The sequence below is a fragment of the Hemibagrus wyckioides genome, linkage group LG16, assembly GCF_019097595.1.
Source record: "Hemibagrus wyckioides isolate EC202008001 linkage group LG16, SWU_Hwy_1.0, whole genome shotgun sequence".
In the NCBI taxonomy this organism is placed as follows: Eukaryota; Metazoa; Chordata; class Actinopteri; order Siluriformes; family Bagridae; genus Hemibagrus; species Hemibagrus wyckioides.
The window spans coordinates 13155472-13179031 of NC_080725.1; the positions used below are offsets into that span (position 1 = coordinate 13155472).

General features: G+C 41.0%; 1 protein-coding gene across 1 annotated transcript in view; it reads left to right on the forward strand.

Moving 5' to 3' along the window:
• Window positions 1-23560, forward strand: part of dscama (Down syndrome cell adhesion molecule a) — a 69519-nt gene that overhangs the window by 38091 nt on the left and 7868 nt on the right. The window contains exons 7-26 of the mRNA XM_058411389.1: window positions 151-447; window positions 1215-1490; window positions 3999-4277; window positions 4423-4542; window positions 5246-5425; window positions 14969-15183; window positions 15347-15443; window positions 15633-15761; window positions 15868-16035; window positions 16826-16896; window positions 16974-17214; window positions 18902-19048; window positions 20510-20665; window positions 21029-21162; window positions 21378-21531; window positions 21743-21860; window positions 21983-22143; window positions 22220-22318; window positions 22688-22876; window positions 22960-23250. Of these exons, the coding sequence (XP_058267372.1) occupies window positions 151-447; window positions 1215-1490; window positions 3999-4277; window positions 4423-4542; window positions 5246-5425; window positions 14969-15183; window positions 15347-15443; window positions 15633-15761; window positions 15868-16035; window positions 16826-16896; window positions 16974-17214; window positions 18902-19048; window positions 20510-20665; window positions 21029-21162; window positions 21378-21531; window positions 21743-21860; window positions 21983-22143; window positions 22220-22318; window positions 22688-22876; window positions 22960-23250 (3522 nt within the window). The remainder of the gene's footprint in view (window positions 1-150; window positions 448-1214; window positions 1491-3998; window positions 4278-4422; window positions 4543-5245; window positions 5426-14968; window positions 15184-15346; window positions 15444-15632; window positions 15762-15867; window positions 16036-16825; window positions 16897-16973; window positions 17215-18901; window positions 19049-20509; window positions 20666-21028; window positions 21163-21377; window positions 21532-21742; window positions 21861-21982; window positions 22144-22219; window positions 22319-22687; window positions 22877-22959; window positions 23251-23560) is intronic.

Genomic DNA, 23560 nt, shown 5'->3' on the forward strand with positions numbered 1-23560 from the left:
AAGACTGTATGACATCACTATAGGACTGGATGTGGTTATTTAAGATTTTGGGTGATAGACACTGTTTTTGCGCTACATTATTTGGTCAAGTCAAAGCCAGTTAGACACAAGCTTTACACCAGTCCTGCATATTTCCTAATTTCTCGACAGACGGCACCCCCAAGATCCTGTCTGCCTTCAGCGAGAAAGTGGTGAGCCCAAACGAGTTCGTCTCCTTGATGTGTCATGTAAAAGGGACGCCGCAGCCGGTGGTGACGTGGACACTGGATGACGACGTGGTGGTAAAGGACAGCCGGCACCGCATGGGCCACAGCATCACGGCTGAGGGCAACGTGGTCAGCTACCTGAACATCTCTCACACACAGGTCCGGGACAGCGGCGTCTACCGGTGCACATGCAACAACTCGGCGGGCACGGTCTCCTACCAGGCTCGAATAAACGTAAGAGGTGCTTGTCAGATCAGCTCCTCCGAAAACACACACACAAGTCACATAAGATATTAAATATTAACAATACCATGCTTCTTCTTTTTTTTTTTAATTAATTTTCTGTTAGGGAACTAATTTCCATCAGACTTAATGTTTCTATCCACTGTCTTTCCTACAGGTCTGTGAAACATCAGCATCTGTAACAATTCATATCACATTTGCTGTTTATTTCTACTATTTGTTTTTTCATTTGCTTGTTACTTCGTTCTCTGCTGCCTTTAATTTAATGCCTTAGAATTCTCTCTCTCTCTCTCTCTCTCTCTCTCTCTCACGTCTCTCTCTCTTAATCCACAGCAATGTTAAAATCTCAATTCTGATTGGTCAGAAGCTGTTGTGTATCAGCACCTCACAGATTTATATGAATGCTCAAAATTTCTGTAGAAATGCAGGGGCTCATACACTAGATAGATTTATAAAAGTGTATAAAAGAGCATGTGTGAAAGGAGTCTCCAGCATCAGAGCTTTTTGGATTTTGTAAGTAGTTTGACAAGCTTCAGGTTTGAATGATTTGAATAAAACATTGAGCTGCTATAACAAAGTAACTCATTTCACAGATATTCCGTTACATGGAAGAAAAGTGGCAAATTTTGTGACATCATTTTAACTTTAATCAAACATTTTTTTCCCCCTTTTTCTAAAATCTAGTTCTTTTATTTTGCAGTTCACCCAAATCATTCTAAACAAGTTTCTCTCTCCTTCTCTTTTTTTCTTCCTCCTTCTCTCCAGGTCCTGCTGACATACGCCCCATGAAGAACCTCACTGCCATCGCCGGCCGGGACACGTACATCCACTGCCACGTCATCGGGTACCCGTACTACTCCATCAAGTGGTACAAGAACTCCAACCTGCTGCCCTTCAATGACAGACAGCGAGCATTCGAGAACAACGGCACTCTGAAGCTGCTGAACGTGCAGAAGGAGCTGGACGAGGGCGAGTACGCCTGCCACGTCCTGGTCCAGCCACAGGTCTTTAAAAACCAGAGTGTCCACGTCACTGTGAAAGGTAAACGGCTGGAGCTGGAGATCGACAGTGAAAATATACAGTGAAAAGAGTGAAAATATGATCTAACTGTCTAATTATTAAATATTCAATGAGCTCAGCACTTAAATAAGTGTTATTTAAAAATTTAGGAATTCTTTAAATGATTATCTTTTTATTGCCTTTGTTTTGCTGTAAATAAGGTACTTTTTGATCTTTGTATTGGCTTTTAATAAATAAATAAATAAATAAATAAACAAACAAACATTAAAATAAATAATTGAAATAGGTTGCTAATAATTGAATCATTTTTGTATATGTATTTAATTTTATTATTAATATTTATTTATTTATTTGTGCAGTAGTTCTTATACCTTTGGACAATAAATATATAAAATTATTTTCATTTATAATTATTTAGATATCTAATAATATTTATATATAAATATATCATAATAAATATTATTTGCATACTTATTTATTCATGTTAATTACACACACATCTGGCACCAAGATGTTAGCAGTAAGTTGCGAGGTGGGGCCTACATGGATTGGACTTGTTTGTCCAGCACATCCCACAGACGTTTGATTAGATTGAGATCTGGGGAATTTGGAGCCCAAGTCAACACCTCAAACTCGTTGTGCTCATCAAACCATTCCTTTTTGTGGCACAGCGCATTATCCTGCTAAAAGAGACCACAACCATCAGAGAATACCACTTCCATGAAACGGTGTACATGGTCTGCAACATTGCTTAGGTTGGTGGTAAAAGGAACATCCACATGGATGGCAAAACCTAAGGTTTCCCAGCAGAACATTGCCTATGCATGACACTGCCTATGCTAGCTTGCCCTCTTCCCATAGTGCATCCTGGTGCCATGTGTTCCCCTGGTAAGCAATCCACACACACCCCGCCATCCAGGTGCAAAAAAAATGATTCATCAGACCAGGCTACCTTCTTTCATTGCTCTCTGGTCCAGTTGTGATGCTCACATGCCAATTGTTGGCACTTTCGGCAGCGCACAGGGGTCAGCATGGGCACCCTGACTGATCTGCAGCTATGCAGCCCCATATGCAACAAACTGTGATGCACTGTGTATTCTGACACCTTTCTATCAGAACCAGCATTAACTTCTTCAACAATTTGAGCAACAGTAGCTCGTCTGTTGGATCGGATCACACGGGCCACCCTTCGCTCCCCACATGCATCAATGAGCCTTGGCCACCCATGAGCCTGTTGCCAGTTCACCACTGTTCCTTCCTTGGACCACTAGATACTGACCACTGCAGACCGGGAACACCCCACAAGAGCTGCAGTTTTGGAGATGCTCTGATCCAGTCGTCTAGCCATCACAATTTGGCCCTTGTCAAATTCGCTCAAATCCTTACGCTTGCCCATTTTTCCTGCTTCTAACACAACATTGAGGACAAAATGTTCACTTGCTGCCTGATATATACCACCCACTATATGTATGAAGAGTTTATTTGCAAAAACTCTGTATTTATAAATATCCGTTTTTATAAAATTTCAGAATTTTTTTTTCAGAAAAATTTTTTATTGTGCATTTCAAGTAAGATCTATCAAACTGCAGTTGGATTGTTTTGATTAATTAATAATAACTCAAAAAAATACAGGTAACGTACAAAATTAAAGTTCATTGAAAGTATGTTTTTTATTTATTAAAAGTCTGTTTTTGAGCAAAAACAGATAACTCCACATTTCATCTTTCAGAGTACCAAGTAATTGCTTTGTAATTGCATTTAAGTGCAATATTTAACATTGTTTAACTTAAAACAAATGGTCTAGGTAAAGAGCAGTAAAAATAATAATCTTTGTAATCTCCTCAGCTGACTATATAGATGCCCGACAAACTTTGTTGTTGTGATTACATGCAATACAGGGAGCTTTTCCCTCACCATGATAACGTGCTGCTTAATTTTTAGCTTTTATTGTCCTTTTACGCCATGAAGAAGATGTCACAGGTTCAACAAATCATCAAAATTATCCATACTTGATCACTTAATCCAGTTCGATGAAACTCCTCTCAGCAAGCGCGTCTTTTCTAAGTGACTAGCAACCTGGTCAGCTGACCAGAATACTGTGCGCTGATTCACTAAAATGGATATATCATTTTTTGCTCACAAACGACACGGGCGCTTGTCGGCTTTTGCAGTAAAACGTGAAATCGTGATGCCTTGAAAGTGGACAATACCGTTTTTTTTTTTGTCAAAACGTGTTTAGGGTACAGATCGTGCTATATATGGAGAATAACAAACGACAATCAGTTCATTTTTGTAAATATGGCATTTATCGGTTTTTGCAAATAAACTAGCTGTAATTTAATGTTTTATTTTGTTTTTTTGTATTTTGAATTCTACATTACTCCACATCATGCTAGCTCCTGTGTGTTTTTATTATTAATTGCATGTCTTAAACAGATATAGTGAATAATTGAGTGTGAGTGCAGCTCAATAAAGTTTTATGTACTATGTTATTCTGATCTTCCTCCTCCTCCTCCTCCTCCTCCTCAGTCCCTCCCTTCATCCAGCCCTTTGAGTTCCCACGTTACTCCATTGGTCACAGGGTCTTCGTCCCCTGCGTGGTGCGTTCAGGTGATCTGCCCATCTCTATCAACTGGGAGAAGGACGGAAAGCCCATTAATGCCAGCCTGGGTGTCACCATTGATAACATTGACTTCACCAGCTCACTGCGTATCTCCAACCTGCAACGCGTTCACAACGGCACATACACATGCATCGCCCGTAATGACGCTGCTGTCGTCAAATACCAGAGCCAGCTCATCGTCAGGGGTGAGCAGGACATGCTGTATTCATCTCAAAACTCTTTTAGTCCTCAAACTCCATCAATGTTCCATGTATTTTGGAAACCATTGGATAAGGTGTTTCGGTGATGTAGCATTTGTTTGAGGAATGTTTTTGATCTTTTTCTGTGTAGTTCCACCAAGATTCACCGTACAGCCCAAAGATCAGGATGGGATCTATGGGAAAGCTGTGATCCTCAACTGTTCTGCTGACGGAGAACCTCGTCCAACTATAGAATGGAAATACTCTAAAGGTAAAGTTTACTTACCAGAACTCATCTATGATTAAAGCAGCAGTGAGACTCTTTTCTGATTAAAGCAACAGTGAGGTTCTTCTCTGATTAAAGCATTGGTAAGGTTTTTCTCTGATTAAATCAGAGGTGAGGTTCTTCTCTGATTAAAGCAGCAGTAGGGTTCTTCTCTGATTAAAGCAGCAGTGAGGTTCTTCTCTGATTAAAGCAGCCTTGAGGTTCCTCTGTGATTAAAGCAGTGGTGAGGTTCTTCTCTGATTAAAGCAGCAATGAGGTTCTTCTCTGATTAAAGCAGCAGGGAGATTCTTCTCTGATTAAAGCAGCCTTAAGGTTCTTCTCTGAGTAAAGCAACAGTGAGGTTCTTCTCTGATTAAAGCAGCAGTAAGTTTCTTCTTTGATTAAAGCAGCGGTGAGGTTCCTCTCTGATGAAAGCAGCGGTGAGGTTCTTCTCTGATTTAAGCAGCAGTGAGGTTCTTCTTTGATTAAAGCAGTGGTAAGGTTCTTCTCTGATTAAAGCAGCAGTAAGGTTCTTTTCTGATTAAAGCACAGATGAGGTTCTTCTCTGATTAAAGCACAGATGAGGTTCTTGTCTGTTTAAAGCAGCGGTAAGGTTCTTCTCACATTAAAGCAGCAGTGAGGTTCTTCTCTGATTAAAGCAGCAGTGCAGATGACATTCTCTAATTTGAGTTCTTGATTGTTCTTGCAGGTGCTGGTGTTCCTCAGTTTCACCCGATTGCACTAAACTCGGGCTACAGGGTTCAGCTACTGAGCAATGGTTCTCTGCTCATAAAGCATGTGCTGGAGGAAGACGCTGGTTACTACCTCTGTAAGGTCAGCAATGACGTGGGAGCTGACGTCAGCAAGTCCATGTACCTCAACGTCAAGAGTAAGTCACATAGCTACATCTGTCGAATTATTGACCTCTTTCACCTACACAAGTTTAAATAATAAAGATTTTCATCTTCTTATATGCTCCATATTGATTTTCTTTCATCGGCTATAAACACAAATAAAAATATATTTACATTAATTCATATTAAGGACTTGCATATGAACTACTTGTTTATTTATGTTTCTTCCTTTCTTTTTATACTTATTGTTACACATCAAAATCATACAAAAATTTAAATTTCCTCTAAAAAAAAAAGTCATTATATACACTCACATTTCCAGTATAATAGGAACACCTGCACATGTGGCAGCAACACAATGCATAAACTTCAAAACACACATCAGGTTCCACATCTTCCAGGCAAGAAGCTCTTCACATGTCCAGCTGCATAAATGATTAGGTGTACAGGTGTCCCTATTAAAGTGGCCGTTCAGTGTATACTTACAATGGTATAATAATACTAGATCAGCAAGACTGATGATTGTGCTGATTTTAGGGCCAGAAGTTTGTGTAGAGTGTGTGTGTGTGTGTGTGAAAGAGAGATTCTGTAGTGGTATTTTTACAGCTAGAGGTTGAACAAGGTCACTGGGGCGTAAAGGAGAGAGGCAGCAGTTTGTAGCCTGGTGCTGTAAAGCTTCAGCCATACTGTACCCTTCTAGCACTGTGTGTGTGTGTGTGTGTGTGTGCGCTGTATCTCTGTGCTCAGTAGCCAAAGACTTATATTCCCTCCATTAAGCCTTGAACTGAAGCAAAGTCAGCCATGTAGAAAAGCGAGCTCTGAGAAAGCAGTGTGTGTGTGTGTGTGTGTGTGTATCCTTTCTCTCTCTCTTTCTCTCACTCCTTATCTTATTCAGTCTTTATTTCTCTCACCTCTCTCCCTCTCCTCCTCTCTGTTTTCCTCATTTTCTTTGACTTTCTTTCTCACCATCTCTTCATGCTAATGTTCCATGTTTCTCTTTTGCCCTTCCTTCCTCTGTCTGTCTATCTTGATCTCCCTCTTAATCCCTCTCTGTTAGTCTCTTCCTCTTTTTCAGTCTGTCTCTTCAATCCTCCTTTTCTCCAAGTATTCATCTGTCCCCGTTTTCTCTTCTCTCTTTTGCTTTTCCGCCTCAGTGCTCCTCTTTTCCTCACCTCGTCCTTTCTTTTTCTCCTCTCTCTCCTTCTCTCTAATCTTCCTCTTTCTTTTTCTGGTCAGTTTGATATTAAGATGATGTAAAAGCATTTCTAAGACTAATGCAGATCTATAATTTGACATATTATTTCTAGAAGTTCCATCACACACACACACACACACACACACACACAATCAGTGTGTACTTGATGTAACTTATGACACAGTGGAATAATCTATCGTGTGCATGTCCTCGTGCCATGTCGCCATGCTCACCGCAGGTCCCTGAGGTTGTTGTTTTGATTCTCAGCGTCGGTGTTACTGTAACCCAAACCTCCCTCAGAGTCCTGACCTGCTCTGCTCTGTTCTGCTGTCTGCTCCATATGAGGTCCTCATTAAGCTTGATGTTTATATCAGGACTCGCTTCTTCCCAGAGGGAGGCACAGGAAGTCCCCTTATATACAGAAAACACACAGAATCATATTTGTATTTGTAAGTTATATCTGTACTTTGGGGTCACTTAAAATGCATTTGAGTCTTTGAGATGATCTTTATTACAATCTATACTTTGTAACAGAATGAGCTACAAGGCTGCATTACTTAGATCTAACTAGCAACGTTTGACAAGCGAACCATTCCCAAGAAGTTAGCAAACAAAAGGTCACACTGTGTGTTAAAGGTAATAAAATGTTATATAATACATTATATAATACCTTCTAAATATATTCTATCCCTCCTTTAACTAGTGCTTTAGCTAGCATGAAACATGAGTTTTAGCAAGCTACTTGGACACTTTTTGAGGCCTGGATTTGTTTGAATCCGTAGTAAACACCTGCAAACACACCACAATAAGCGGTAAAGTTTTTTAAAATCTCATTTATATAATTTATCTGTATTTAGGGCTGAAGATGAGGTGTAAGATTTAGCTGTGCTCTAAACGCTATATACAGCTTAGGGTCAATTTAGAAAGGAATAACTGGATCATATTAGTGTCTGATTTATTTGCGATTATCCAGTAATCTTTGCCATAATCCTTAATCATGCCAGAATAAGCTAGTAGGTAAAAATACTACGCATGAACTAGCAATGATTAGCTCACTACTTCTAGCTAACACCTAGAAGATAAGCTACAACATGTCTCACACACATACACACACTGTGCTGTGAGATAATTTTGTTGAATTTTGAGACCTGGCAAAGCATTTGTTAGATGTGACTGATTCATGTTTTTATATTTTTCACCCTAAAAAGTATGTAGCTAATTAGACTTTCCAGATTGGGTTTTCAGATAAGATCCTCAAAGCTCCAGGGTTCCAGGTTCGATCCTGAGCTCAGTTCTGTCAGAGGTGCAGGTCATCCCGTTGTGTATGTACTAGGGATGCAACAATACAGTTAACCCACGGTTCAATACGTACCTCGATTCTTTAACCACAGTTTTCGGTTCGGTTATGATGGCTTGCCAAATTGCAGTGTTTTTTTCATTATTCTTTGCTTAGGTGACAGGAACCGTAAGAGGTTAAGAAGAAAAAAAACTGGTTTTAGTTGCAATTCTCTTTATTTTACTTAAATGCAAAAATCAACTTGTACACATTCATAGTGTATTGAAAATAGTGAGATAGAAAAAATAAAGATATATAAAAGATGAACACTGGCAGCTCACAGCACATCAGCTTCACATTGCATGCACAATATTGGCAGCATTATCTGTGGCTACTGGGAATAACATGTTTGGCCTCCTCAACTTCCACATATTCACTGCATTTGTCAACTCTTCTGCCAAATTAGCGTTTGTATGATTTTCTTACAGGGGACGGATTTGGAGTACAGCACTCTTTATTTCCTATACTGACATGTATTGAACAGTCACCGTGAGATAACTCTCTGTTGCCCGCGAGGTTCAACTATCTGTTGTTAGAGAAAGGCTTTGTGCATTAGCCAATTCGCTTTCAATTTTGTTGCGCGTCTTTTCGTAGAGGTCAGGAATTACCTGGGTGCTAAAAAAAAAGTATGTGACAGTAGTGTGTAACGCAGGTAGAGCACTTTTATAAGGTGTCGAAATCTCACATCACCAATCACTGAAAACAGCTGCAAATCTTTAGCAATGAACACCCCTTTTGCATTTGTTATTTTTTGTGTCTTTCGGAACCAGTTGGGTATGAATGCTGGAAGGAATCAGCTAGGGACTGTTGCTTTTTGGATGCCTGTGTTACCCGCTCTGCCATCCTGCTTCCAGACAGTGATATCGCTGGATGATGGCGCCGCAGATGTGCAGTCATGTTGGAAGTATTTCCATTTGCCTATGTAAATCATGTGTAACAGTGCTTGCACACAGGCACACAGTCCCACGCCCATAACTTTAGCGCTCACTGATTGGATATTTTCTCGCTGGGAGGCATTTATCAGTCTCAGTGCACATGAAGTACAGCCAAACACAAACGGGCAGTTCAGAGAGTAATAAAACACATGGAAAGTATTTAAACAAAAAACCGCGATTCACATACACATATTGAATTCGTACCGAATGGTTCAATATTATATTGAGTATTGTGGCATCCCTAGTATGTACAGTACAGTAGGTTCTCATCTGAAGGTGAAATGGAGACACTAAATTGCCCCTAGGTGTGTGTGTGTGTGTGTGTGTGTGATGATCTGGAGGCTCATACAGAGTATTCTATATGTATATACCAACCTCAGTTCCACATGAGACCGAGGATAAAGGATAAACTGGTTACTGTAGAAGAATGAACAAATTAAATATCTGTCATGTGCCATCTAGTGACCACTTGGTGAAACAACACCACTGTACATGTTCACCAGGTATGTAAAACATGGCTGCTTGAATGTTTATCTACAATGAAAACATGTCTGTCTACATGGCTTTGGTAAAAATGCCTTCATATTTGCATGCAACCCTTCCTGTCACGTTCCTGAACAGGAAATGGGTAAATAACATTAATAAGGATTTTGTATGCAGCTGGACTGGACTCTCTGGACTCAGTTACTTCACAAATCTTGATTTTATCCGTAACACTTTTATGCACAGATTGGACTCAATTAGCTCACAGCATTAGTCGGGCCTTCTAAATCACTTACTTCCCCATCTCATTATGCTAAACGCCAGACTAAATGACACTGGTAATGGCGATTCTTCAATGAACTACCTTTTAAATCTGGCGAATGATGTTCTTCTCTCCTGCTTTAAACACACTTGTCTAAAACCCACTGACAAGCAATCATTGTTTACTGGAGTCAGTTAGGACCAATTAGAGTGATTGGGGCTTTTACGGAAGCCTCATGAAGCTAAAACATTTACATAATGGAGCAGCAGATGAGTGGACTTGCCTCTTTCTTTGCACGCTTGCTCTTATTATGTATTGTGTTCATTCATTTCATGGCAGATGCTTTTATTCCAAGCAGCGTTTGAGCAGAGTATAACGAGTGGTGAAGAATAAAAACCACAGGGGTCCTGAGGTCACTTTAATTAGGAGTATATACTTTTTTTTTTAACTATGTGAAGGTCTAGATGTTCAGAATTGTTTAATTGAATTGTGTTCTGAGTGAAAAAGCTCAATTGTGCAGTAAAGTGCATAAGCAGAGGATAGCGAGCTCTTTCACGTAAGCAGTCATCTCCGTGTTTACTGACAGTGAGCAGAGAGAAAGCCCCTGTACAACTCCATCTTGTCTCCCAAAACAACCCAATGAGGCACAACAGCATGGCCCACATTCCCAGCCTGCAGAGAGCCCAGCTTCCTTAAGTTTATCATGGTCTTCCTCACCGCTACGTTGTTCTGTACCTCAAACCGAGCATAGAAGTCATTCAGCGCTAGCACCAGGCAGGTGATGTGGTCTTGTAGTTTGTGATTGCCTGAAAGTGGCCGTGGATTCTCTGGGTGTGTGCGCACTTCACTTCTTTGATGGTTCAGGACAGTTTGGCCCTTGCTGTTTTAAAGGCCGTCTTGTCCCCCGCTGTGAAGGCGGAGACTCTTGACTTCAGCAGAGCACGCACTTTTGCGGTCTTCTATGGCTTCCATGGTGATGGTCTTGGAGACGGTCAATAAAATGGCCTGCATCTAACAGTCACAAACTCCACTAGCAATGAACAGTAGCTTGAAACAAGCACAGAGTTCTTGCACCATTCCGTGTTGATGTAAACACACACACTCCGCCACCATGAGTCTTACTGCACAGAGCTGCATTTCTGTTGTCATGAAACAAGGTGAGCCCGGCTAGCTGAATGGCGGCGTCTGGAACTCTGTCGCTGAGCCATGTCTCCGTGAAAACAAAGATGCATCCATCTCTGAACTCTCGCCGTGTGATTTGCTGGAGTTGTATGTAGTCCAGTTTATTGTCCAGTTTGCAAACATTGGACAGAATAATGGATGGGAGAGACGGCCGGCTAGGGATTGTTTCCATTTTGTTGTCATCTCTTCCCTAGGTAAGAACCATGACGGAAAAGAACCACGTTCTTCCATTGATCCATGCTCCAGTTCTGGTGCTCATATGCTCGTTGTAGGTTCTGTCAGTGGTATACAGGGTTCAGCATAGGCACTCTAACTACTCTGCAGCTACACAACAAGCTGTGGTGCTCTGTGTGTTCTGACTCCTTTTTATCTAAGCCTGCATTAACCTTTTTGTGCTACAGTAGCTCTTCTGTGGGATTTTGATCTGATGTGCTTGCTTTCACTCCCAACATGCATCAGTGAGCCATGAGCACCCATGTCTCCAGTTCACCAGTTGTCCTAACCACTGCACACCAGGAACACCCCACAAGAGTTTTAATGCTCTGACCCAGTCACCTAGCCATGACAGTTTGGCTCATCAAAGTCGCTCATCAAAGATCCTTACACTTGCACATTTGCCAAGCGTAAGTTCTTCACTGCCAGTGAAGAACTGACACTTCCCTTGTAGCCTAACATATCCCACACCACTGACAGGAGATATGCAATGTTCTTCACTTCACCTATCAGTGGTTTTAATTCTGTGCTGCTTTTTGGGTCTTGGAGAATGAATGAAAACTTCATAGCCGTATTTTCTCCACTATATGAACGTGAGCAGCAGCTGCTGTGAGCATCTGAAAATCAATTCTGTATGTTTGTTCTATTCTTGGTCTCCATTGACAAGAGCAAAAAGAGAGAGAGAGAGAGAGAGAGAGAAAGAGAGGGGCTGGTTGGCATGGTAACATGTCCAGGTGAAAGGGGGATGAGGGTGGAGGAGGGGAGCCTGGCTCATGGGGAAGACGGCTGAAGAAAAACAGGCAGGATTCCCTGAGGGGCAAATGCTAAGTAGAGACCACAAACTTCATCGCACCCCTGCTAGCATAGGGTCTTTGGGGCTTCTTTCTCCATTGGAGAACGGTACCTAAGGTTCCAGTTAGATGATTTTCAGTACTTCTTTAAGAATGGAACTGACTGAGGAGGTAATGAATTATTGTTTATGATGTGCTTAGCATAAGAATGAAAGTTGAAGCGCTGCAAGATGATCTGTTTGGACATACTAGAGAAATAAAGTGCTGCTGCATTCACTCTTTATGTAAAGAGGAAGAGAGGCTGAAATTCTGCTGCACCTCTATCAGAATTAACATCATTTTAGAATTTCAGTGGAATAACTTTTAATTTTCGAATTATTATTGCCAATTTTAAAACCCTTTATTAACATTTTTTGCTGTAGTCAGAATTAACCAGATGACCAATCAGACAGAAGATTAATGTTAGCCTGAGCACTTCTTCTTCAGCCGTGAATGCCGTTAGGCAGCATTTTCTTGGTTTATTGTTTTCTAGAGATTTTGCAGTTAAGACTTTCCCCTTTTAACACTGTTTATTAATTCAGATGATGGTCCAGGAAACAAACAAACAAAAAATTCCCAGCATGCATTGCTGAGTTAATTCCTGTCCTCTTACGTTCTTAGTGATTTTGAATGAAGGGTCATTGTATTTTTGCCTAAATCAGGCTAAATGATTCCACTCAGAAGTAGAAAAAGACTTCGCCTTTTTAGCTGACAATCCCAATGTAGGAGGTGAGGTCTCTGTGCCTGTCAGTATCTGAAAAGAAGGTGTGGTCTCTGTGCCAGTCAATCCCAGTGGCCTCTGTGTATCAGTACCTAAAAGGGAGGTGTGGCCTCTGTGCCTGTCAGTCTTACTGGAGGAGTTATGGCCTCTATTTCATTTCATAAGCAATTCAACCTCGATCACCGATAACTTAAAAAAAGTCAGATGTTAGTATTAAAAGTTAGCATTGTCAAAGCAGCTGGAAAGTAGCAGTAAATTTTCCAGAATCCATGTTCACTCATCACAAAGAAATACTCGTCACATATATAATTTATACTTTTTCCACAGCTTAGTGATTATTTTTGTTGTTGTTGCTTTGGTCGTCTTTTGCCAGAGGCGAGTACAGATCGATCCGTGCTACATTGATGTCTGTGATGCCGATGATGCAGATTAACAGATAAACCACCAGGTTATATTAAGAAATCTCTTCAAGTGATGTTTATAATCAAAAAGAGGCTCACGTGACTTGCAGCTTAAATGCCTGGCAACCAAATGCCTTTACCAAAGCGAAATAAAGGCTAAATATAACTATTGAGAATGATAAATAGAGGAAAGTGATTAAGCATGCATATCCATTTGTGTCTAATGGCTTCTTTCTCTGAGCTATAGATTCTGTACCCTTCTGTTTCATTACAACTCGTCGATATTTCCATTAGACTCCCATTCCAGTGCCTCGAGAGCATTTTAAACTAGACTGTCAAAAGTCCATCTGCAGTCTGCAGTGTTTAGTCGGTATCACCTGCTATAATATGCTTGGATGTGCTGCTTCACAAAACCAACAAGCACCAGAAGATACCTCTAATGTTTTAACTGTTCTCTTTGTTGCCCAATTTGTAAAAATTCTTTGTCTGAATGTTGTCAGCACTGTGAGTTCTACAAAGAATTCCTGTAAAATTACAGTAAAACTCTTGCAGCTAAGAGTAAACTCTTGCAGCTACTCTTGCAGCCAGTATTTTATTCTATTTTTTTTACAGTGGCACTACTGTAATTTATTTCAACAGTTACTTACTGTAAATTTATTACAGTACTCTACTGTAAAAGGTTTACAGTAAAATCCTGGTGACTATAGCTGCCAGAACTTTAACAACTGTAATTAATTTCAACAGTTTACTGTAAAATGTACTAAAGTATTTTACAGGACAATATAAGGTGTAACACAATGTATACATATAGATAACATTTTCTAATTAGGGTACTACACCACCACTTCAGACGTATTGTAAACAATTTCTGTGACTGACAATTAAGAGTTTAAATGATCAGTTCTACTGTTTTAAAAATGCATAGCAACTAAAACAACAAAAGAGAATAAGGTAAGTGACATTTTTACGAAAGGGAACATTATTTAAAGGCATCACTGTACAATAAATAGCAGTCGATTAATGTTTTTAGAAAAAAAAATTAACTTAATATGTGAAAATGCCAGATGCTTAATTAATGCCAGTGCTGGGAGCTTAGTTAAACTGTTCAGTAGCTTAAAACTTGCTTTGGTAGTAATGGTATAATGTGACCAAACTTAGCTACTTTAAAAAAAACTCGATTTACTTTCCATAAAGAAATCAAACATTTAAAACCGTGACTGTCTACCTCTGCTCAAAACACATATATTCCCTCATTACCTACAACCAGATCTCTGGGTGTTGATATCCTTTTTGTGTGACATTACTTAGTAAAAAAAATAGCAAAAAGTTATTTTAATTTTTTAGTATGATGTTATTTACCTTTATGTTGCAATCAGGAATGGAGGATGGATGGTGATTGTTAAAGGCAATAGGTCACTTGTCTACACTGCAAAAAGAAAATACTGTATATTACTTTAAAAAATTTTACGGCAGCCTGCTGTTCGTGATCAATTTTGATTTTGACATGAGAAAAGCATAAGATTTTACAATATGTTACAAAGACACTTAGAAACAAAGACACTTAGGACTGTAATTAATAAATGCAGAGTCATCATTAAGTCTGTAGTTTTCATTGATTATGAATATATACACTGTGTATGGGAACTAGTTCCAGCTTTAGACTGCAGTGTAGAAATAAAAAATGGCCACTTCAGATGATTTTTCTGCATGTCTTCATCTAAAAAAGCTCGAGTTGAATAAAAGATGAGCTGTAATTGACTGCAAGCCTAGACCTGTCACACTGAATAACTTCACACATGCAGCGGTGCATTAACCGAATTCCCACCATAAAATGCCTGTTTTAGAGGCAAGGAATGGGAGTGTTTGTGTGTGTGTATGTGGTGGTGGTGGGGGGTGTTAAAGGGTTCCCTTGTGTATATAGTAGAAAGCTAGGTATAAATTCCAGTATCAGAGACAAATTTACAGTCTAACATTCAGATTTGGTACTAATCTGATTCCCTCCCACTTCTTGTGTCTCCAGTACCAGCCATGATCACATCGTACCCCAACAACACGCTGGCCACCAAAGGCGAGAAGATCGAGATGAGCTGCAAGGCTCACGGTGAGAAGCCTATCATGGTGCGCTGGGAGAAGGAGGTGGAGAAGGAGAAGCAGTCGCACATCATCAACCCGGACATGTGGAGGCACACGGTCACGGTCAAGAAGGTCGGCGAGGAAGTCATCTCCACTCTGGAGGTATCAGTTTGTTCTTGGTGGTTTGTCCTAAAACCTGGGAAATATTAGCAAGGAATGTGAGGCAAGGCTGACAACTAGTGGCTGAAAATGGAATTACAGGAATATCAAGTAAATCCTAAATAGAAAAATCAACAGTGCTCCATGCTCCTTATCTGTCCATCAGATCTACCCAACCCTGAGGGAGGACTCTGGCTTTTTTTCCTGCCATGCAATCAACTCTTACGGTGAAGACAGAGGCATCATTCAGCTTACAGTCCAAGGTAAAGACCTGAGAATTTGCTTGATTGAATATAAATGTTTTCAAATGCATGTAATCAACTAAAATTATTTTCCTTATGACGTTTGCTTTTCCACTGCTGCCTCAAGGCTATTGTGGCTAACAGAAGTCTATCTAAGCCTTGCTGATGTAGTTTTGGACACTAGTTTCTTTATCATCCCTCTGTTCTCAGAGCCACCAGAGCCTCCTAAAGTGGAGATTCGGGAGGTGAAGGAGAGGACCATTGCTCTCCGCTGGACTATGGGATTTGACGGGAACAGCCCCATCACTGGCTATGACATTGAGTGCAAGAATAAAACAGGTACAATATATAAACAGAGAGGTTTTGCATACACAGCAAAAATAAGCAGACATGTTGGATATCACCAATACATTCTATACAAGATCATTTTAATATTTTATATTAGCTACTTGGGAAAGAGCTCGGAGAACCAGAGACGTCTCCCCAACACTGAATCTGGCCACCATCATCGAGCTCCACCCTTCATCCACCTACAATATCCGCATGTTTGCCAAGAACCACATCGGGGACAGCGAGCCCAGCAACGAGCTGATGGTCACCACAGACGAAGCAGGTAAATCCACTGTCAGGGAATCTCTTCCTGAAGTGTAGTATGCAATGACTAGTGACTAGTCCAGATGAACTAGAGGTATGTGTGGAAATGTTTTAAATCCCTCTTCCACCTGCTCCTAAAAAATTCTGACAAATCCCACTTGTTCCTGAGGGACTTTTGACAGATCCTGCTTGTTTCCTAAAGGAAATTCTGACCAATTCCACTTGCTCTTTATGGGATTTTGACTAATCCTGTTTGCTTCCCAAAGTCTGACCAATTCTGCCGATCCCAGTGGGAATTCTGTCCAATCTTGCTCATTCCATAAGAAATGCAGAGCAATCCTTGAGGAATTTTGACCAATCCCTTCTGCTCCAAAAAGAATTCTGTCTAATCTTGCCCATTCCATAAGGAATACTAAAGCAAACACACCCTTAATTGACTTCTAATCAATTCCTGCTCACTCCAAAAGGAATTGCGCCCAATCGAACTACTCTAAGAAGGAATTTTGACAAATTGCATTCCTTCCAGCAGAAGTTAAAACCAATTTTACCCACTAGCACAACAACCCCATCTGTTCCTCGAGGAATTCTGATTAATCCCACTTTTCCAGCTTTTCTTTCATAAAACTTTTTAGCCAGGTACCTGATTTTAATTCTTGTTTTCTGTGAATTAAGCATGTTCCTTATTCATTTTTACCTAAACTGGAGAATAGTAGTGGCACCTCGTTTTACTATTACAGGATGATTGGTGTACATTATTTGAATCAAAATGTTTATTACTCTGAAACTCACAAGATGTTTACCTGTTTTAGATCCTGAAGGTCCACCTCAAGATGTGACTCTGGAAGCTATATCTTCTCAAAGCATCAAGGTCACATGGAAGGTACACAACCCTGTTACCACCCGATAGATTACAGCTTCACAGAAACAGAATATTTATGCTTCATGGTTTCCCCCCAGGCTCCTCAGAAACACCTCCAGAACGGCATGATCAGAGGCTATCAGGTGTGCCACAGGGAGCACTCGGTGAATGGGAGCCACCAGTTCATCTGCCTGAGCGTGGAGAGCACAGGCGAGACGGAGACGCTCACCCTGAACAACCTGAAGAAATTCACGCAGTATGAGGTGGTGGTGCAGGCAAGCAACAGCGCGGGACCAGGACCTGCCTCCAGTGAAGTGCGAGTCACCACCATGGAGGACGGTAGGGCATGAGCTGGGTGATTTCCAAGTTTCCTCAGGTATCACTGAAGCTCCTGCACTGCTGTTGGTGGTGTAGACACAGTGGGGATGTGCTGCCATCTTGTGGATGTGTCTTGTAATTTCTCTGCTTCAAACGTAGACTTGAAATGTCAATATGTTCATCCTTTAATCAGCAAGTAAACACGGGAAACATGGATTTGTCTATATTGTTTATACTTTCTGTGATTCCAGGTCTGAGGTTACATTAAACAAACTCCTTTATTTGTTTCCACTCCTGTTGAGATTATTGTGTCTATCTACACTATATTGCCAAAAGTATTCACTCACCCATCCAAATAATCAGAATCAGGTGTTCCAATCACTTCCATGGCCACAGGTGTATAAAATCAAGCACCTAGGCATGCAGACTGTTTTTACAAACATTTGTGAAAGAATGGGTCGCTCTCAGGAGCTCAGTGAATTCCAGCGTGGAACTGTGATAGGATGCCACCTGTGCAACAAATTATATTCCACAGTCAACTGTCAGCTGTATTATAAGAACGTGGAAGTGTTTGGGAACGACAGCAACTCAGCCACGAAGTGGTAGGCCACGTAAACTGACGGAGCGGGGTCAGCGGATGCTGAGGCGCATAGTGCGAAGAGGTCGCCAACTTTCTGCAGAGTCAATCGCTACAGACCTCCAAACTTCATGTGGCCTTCAGATTAGCTCAAGAACAGTGCGCAGAGAGCTTCATGGAATGGGTTTCCATGGCCGAGCAGCTGCATCCAAGCCATACATCACCAAGTGCAATGCAAAGCGTCGGATGCAGTGGTGTAAAGCACGCCGCCACTGGACTCTAGAGCAGTGGAGACGCGTTCTCTGGAGTGACGAATCGCGCTTCTCCATCTGGCAATCTGATGGACGAGTCTGGGTTTGGCAGTTGCCAGGAGAACGGTACTTGTCTGACTGCATTGTGCCAAGTGTAAAGTTTGGTGGAGGGGGGATTATGGTGTGGGGTTGTTTTTCAGGAGCTGGGCTTGGCCCCTTAGTTCCAGTGAAAGGAACTCTGAATGCTTCAGCATACCAAGACATTTTGGACAATTCCATGCTCCCAACTTTGTGGGAACAGTTTGGAGCTGGCCCCTTCCTCTTCCAACATGACTGTGCACCAGTGCACAAAGCAAGGTCCATAAAGACATGGATGACAGAGTCTGGTGTGGATGAACTTGACTGGCCTGCACAGAGTCCTGACCTCAACCCGATAGAACACCTTTGGGATGAATTAGAGCAGAGACTGAGAGCCAGGCCTTCTCGTCCAACATCAGTGTATGACCTCACAAATGCGCTTCTGGAAGAATGGTCAAAAATTCCCATAAACACACTCCTAAACCTTGTGGACAGCCTTCCCAGAAGAGTTGAAGCTGTTATAACTGCAGAGGGTGGACCGACGTCATATTGAACCCTATGGATTAGGAATGGGATGTCACTTAAGTTCATATGCGAGTCAAGGCAGGTGAGCGAATACTTTTGGCAATATAGTGTATCTATCTATCTATCTATCTATCTATCTATCTATCTGTCTGTCTGTCTGTCTGTCTGTCTGTCTATCCATCCATCTCCCCATCTTCTTCTGTATATTTATGATTCTGTAACAAATATGATGCATATGTCCTGATTCTGTTTTTGTTCCCCCCCTCACTCCACTCAGTTCCCAGCAGAGCTCCAGAGAAGGTCACAGCCACAGCTACGTCTCCCGAGACCATTTCTCTGTCGTGGTCGACCCCTGCTCGTGAAGCTTTGAACGGTGTTCTGCAGGGCTTTCGCATTATCTATTGGGCCAATCTACCTGATGGAGGTAGGGAACAGGGGCTGATGTGCTTGCAGCAAGCTGTTCTTTCACAGGGTTGTACTTTAGAAATGTTTAGAAATGAGGTAATATTAATACTTGAGTTAGTGCTAACAAAGCAAAAACCTCAGCTAACCTCAGTAAGGTATTGCTTATTTATTGATGCTTGATTAAGTGTTAAAAATTAAGTATGTACATATGAATTACAGCATGTTACTATTGTTAGTAATTGACTGAACGCTGCTCTCCGCAGACCTGCAAGTATTAAAACTCATCTTTCGGTGCAGTTCTTAGGTCATTAATGTCTTAATTTGGGTAGAGGGGGCATACACTGTCTCCTCTGTCAATCACAGTGATCATTAGCCTATTCTATTAGTCTATTAGTCTAAAGAATTCTTCAGTTTTTCTCTCTGGGTTCTGACAAAACGGTTACTGCTAGAAACATTTTCATCTAAAGATGAAAGCATACAAAGAAGCTCTTCTTCTGCAGAGGAGGCAATGACCTGATTAACAAGCCTTCAGTGTAGATTAAATTTGCACCAGAACTGAAATTGAGTAACACAGGACACATATAATATTAATGCAAATGATTCACCACAAGGTGGCAGCACTTCCTCTTCTCTCATACATAATAATCAGTAGCAGTGTATGTTAATTAACATACACTACATTATAGCACGTTAATATAGTCACTTTGTCAGTCCTGATTATGTCTGTATGGATAAATGGATTGAACATTAATCACTGACTTCTTCAGCACTGTGCAACTTTTCTTATGTCACACTGACTCCGCTTATTCTCCACCTCTTAAAATACTGAACCACAGCCCCAGATAGATTTGCAAACACATAGCAGAAATATCCCTTAATCTGCTGCCCTAGACTAAGCAATTTGTTTTTAGATTGCCTCATTATAAGACCCAAGGCTGTAACACGAGCAGAGAGTGAATGATAGGAAAGGAAAGACTTTGGATTGCTCCAGGAAGAGGAAAAAAGTGGAGCAGGGAAAAGGAATCTGATAGATAGATGTCAATTATTTAAAGGCTTCATGCCTCACGTCCAGAATAAGATGGAAGGAAAGGGCATGCTGGATTTGAACTGGATTCCAACCATTCAGACTCTAATGGGTTTTTTTTTAATAAAACAATGTACAATCTACTACCATTTGTAAATCCACATCCTTTCCTAATCTGTAAATTGTATTTTCCACCGAGCAAATTTTATCCATGTTTTTTTGGACTGCTGATTTAACTAAGAAAACAAAAAGTGTTCTCATATAAGCTACAGCTAAACAGTAAATGTTGGTACCAAGTACTGTGCCAAAAATGTACACCCATGTATGCAGCCTTCTCCTGAACAGGAAGTGAAATGATATTTAAGTGCCAATGATATCCAGAATCGTACATGCAGACCGCATGGTTTATTTGTGATTTGTACGTGTTGTGCTTAGTATAATTGTTAAATCCTTCAGAACTGGGTGAGATCAGAAACATCACCACCCTCCTGCCTCCTCTCGAGCTGGATGGTTTGGAGAAATTCACCAACTACAGCATTCAGGTGTTGGCATTCACCCGGGCCGGAGACGGTGTACGATCTGAGCAGATCTACATCCGTACCAAAGAGGACGGTAAATCCACAATTTCTTTCTGATTAAGACTGACACCAGTACTTTTTTTACTGTTTCCAGTATAACAGTAAGAATAAGAATAATAAGGTATTTGAAAATCTGGAGGATTGAGGCAACTTCTATCTACTATCATTCTCTCCATCTCTTATTTGTTCTTATAAATGCACAGAATAAGTATAAGAAACGTGCTATGATAAACTAGAAGCAACAATCGGTGCTTGGACCCCTAAATCTTGCTGCAAGCTGCAAGAACATAGGGGTCCAAGAACCACTTGCAATATCTGCTGATTTTAGATATGTTAGTGAACATTTTTTCACTAAAAATTTCTTTTGCTTCATCATGGTTTCTCTTCTCTCTTCCAGTTCCAGGTCCACCAGGTGGCGTGAAGGCAGCAGCAGCATCCAACTCGGTGGTGTATGTTTCCTGGCTCCCGCCACTCAAACTTAATGGTGTGATCAGGAAATACACAGTGTTCTGCTCCAGCTCATACCCCACGGTAAGTTGCCACTCCCCATACACACACACACATATATACACACACGCACAATATATAGCATTATAAGCAAACACATTGTCAAGCCATTTCTTAATTTAATTTCTGAATGTACAGAACATATTTCTACATCTTAACCACACCTTTCCAGTCTCACTACTTTCTGGTTGGAGGTGTGTTAAAGTAATAAACCTCACCTGCGTTTTTTACTTCTGAAGGTGGTGAGTGAGTTTGATGCTGCTCCTGACGAATTCCTCCACAAGGTGCAGAATCTGAGTCGGAACAGAAAGTACAGCATCTGGGTGATGGCAGTGACTGCAGCGGGCCGCGGGAACAGCAGCGAGGTCATCACAGTCGAACCACTTGCTAAAGGTGTGTGAGGGTGGTCCAGGGAGATATTAAGGATTATCTTTGCTAGATTTTATGCAAACACTTCTCAACCTGAGAACATCCTCCTTACAGAGAAGCATGGTGGTGGTAGCGTTGTGTTGATTATTCACCAATTAACCCTTTATAATTGATTTAATCTTAAACACTTTTGAATTATATTGAAATGGTTTTATATTGAAATGGTGTTGTGCAGCTCCTGCCAGGATCCTCACCTTTAGTGGTACAGTGACAACGCCATGGATGCGAGACATTGTCCTGCCCTGCAGAGCTGTGGGAGATCCACCACCCACAGTCAAATGGATGAAAGAGAGGTAAACAGATAAACCCTCGATTCGAACTGCATTCCTTCTGTTAAAAAATGTCCATGTCTTCTCATTGTCTGAGTTTGTATATACTGTAACTTAGGAAATGTCATACCTGTGTGTCTTGTCAGTGGGAGCCCGGGCCCGGCCATCATCGACGGAAGGCGAGGCATCCACGGAAATGGCAGCTTTGTCATCAAGACCGTGAAAGCTGAGGATTCTGGCTACTACACATGTGTCGCCAGCAATAACTGGGGCACTGATGAAATAACGCTGAACCTGCAGGTGCAAGGTAAGATGGGGGAAAACAGGGAGGAGAGAATTATCCAGAGCTGTATTATGGGTTTCTCACCATGCCACACGTTCAGTCCCTCCAGATCAGCCTCGTCTCACAGTGACCAAAACAACAACCACGTCCATCACGCTGTCCTGGATACCAGGCGACAATGGCGGGAGTTCCATCAGAGGTGCGTGGGAATAAAACCTTTGAGAATAGCTGATTTTAAAAGTTGTGCAGTTTATCAGAACAAATTTCTTGTCCCAAATAACAATTTAAAAGTATATTCAAGTGTAATCTGATCTAATTTGTTCTGATTTTCAGAATAATAATGTAATTAAATTGTTTTGTGCAAAGACATTGTGGTCAGACCTAGCATGACATGATAAATGTTAGCTAGTTTCTACCATAAAAATTCATCTGCTCCAAATAAAAGAATACATTTAAAATAATGTATTTGTAAAATGATGCCATCAGTGAGTAAAATGTCAATACCTTTTAATACCTTGGACCAGCACTGTCTTTATATAGCCTTTTTTCTTTCTGTCTCTGTGTTCAGGTTACATTCTGCAGTATTCAGAGGACAACAGTGAACAGTGGGGCAACTTTCCCATCAGCCCCAGTGAGCGTTCGTACCGTCTGGAGACTCTGAAGTGTGGCACCTGGTATAAGTTCACTCTTACAGCCCAGAATGCCGTGGGGCCAGGCCGGATCAGTGAGATCATAGAAGCAAAGACTCATGGGAAAGGTGCTTCATGTATACACACACATACACACACAATTTGGATAAAGCTAATATATTAAACACATTTCGTTTACTTTTTCCTCCAGAACCTCAGTTCTCAAAAGAGCATGAGCTGTTCACAAGCATTAATGCGACCTGCGTGCGACTCAACCTGATTGGTTGGAATGATGGTGGCTGTCCGATCACATCCTTCACCCTGGAGTATAGACCTCTGGACAGTCCAGTGTGGACCAAAGCCCAGCGCACATCACTGACCAAAAGCTACACACTGATGGACCTGCAGGAGGCCACGTGGTATGAGCTGCAGATGAAGGTGTACAACAGCGCAGGGCTGGCTGAGAAACGGGTCAAGTTCGCCACGCTCAACTATGACGGCAGTAAGTAGAGTTTACAACCAGCAGGAGAGCATTGTTACAAACAAAAAATTCACAAAAACTAAAAACATTAATTAAAAAATAAACTATAAAATCTAAACACTGCAAAGTACACTTAGAATGCTTTGTGAAGTGAACTGCATTAAAATTTTGTTCAAAAAAGTAAATAAACCCTGTTAAAAAAAAATTAGACATTACATGGTTTGAGTTGGATAAATTTGGTAGATTAAACCTATGTTATTATGTGTTATTATTGTATATATGTAACAATTGGGATGCAGGATCCATGTGTGAATTAAACAAGCCATTCAAT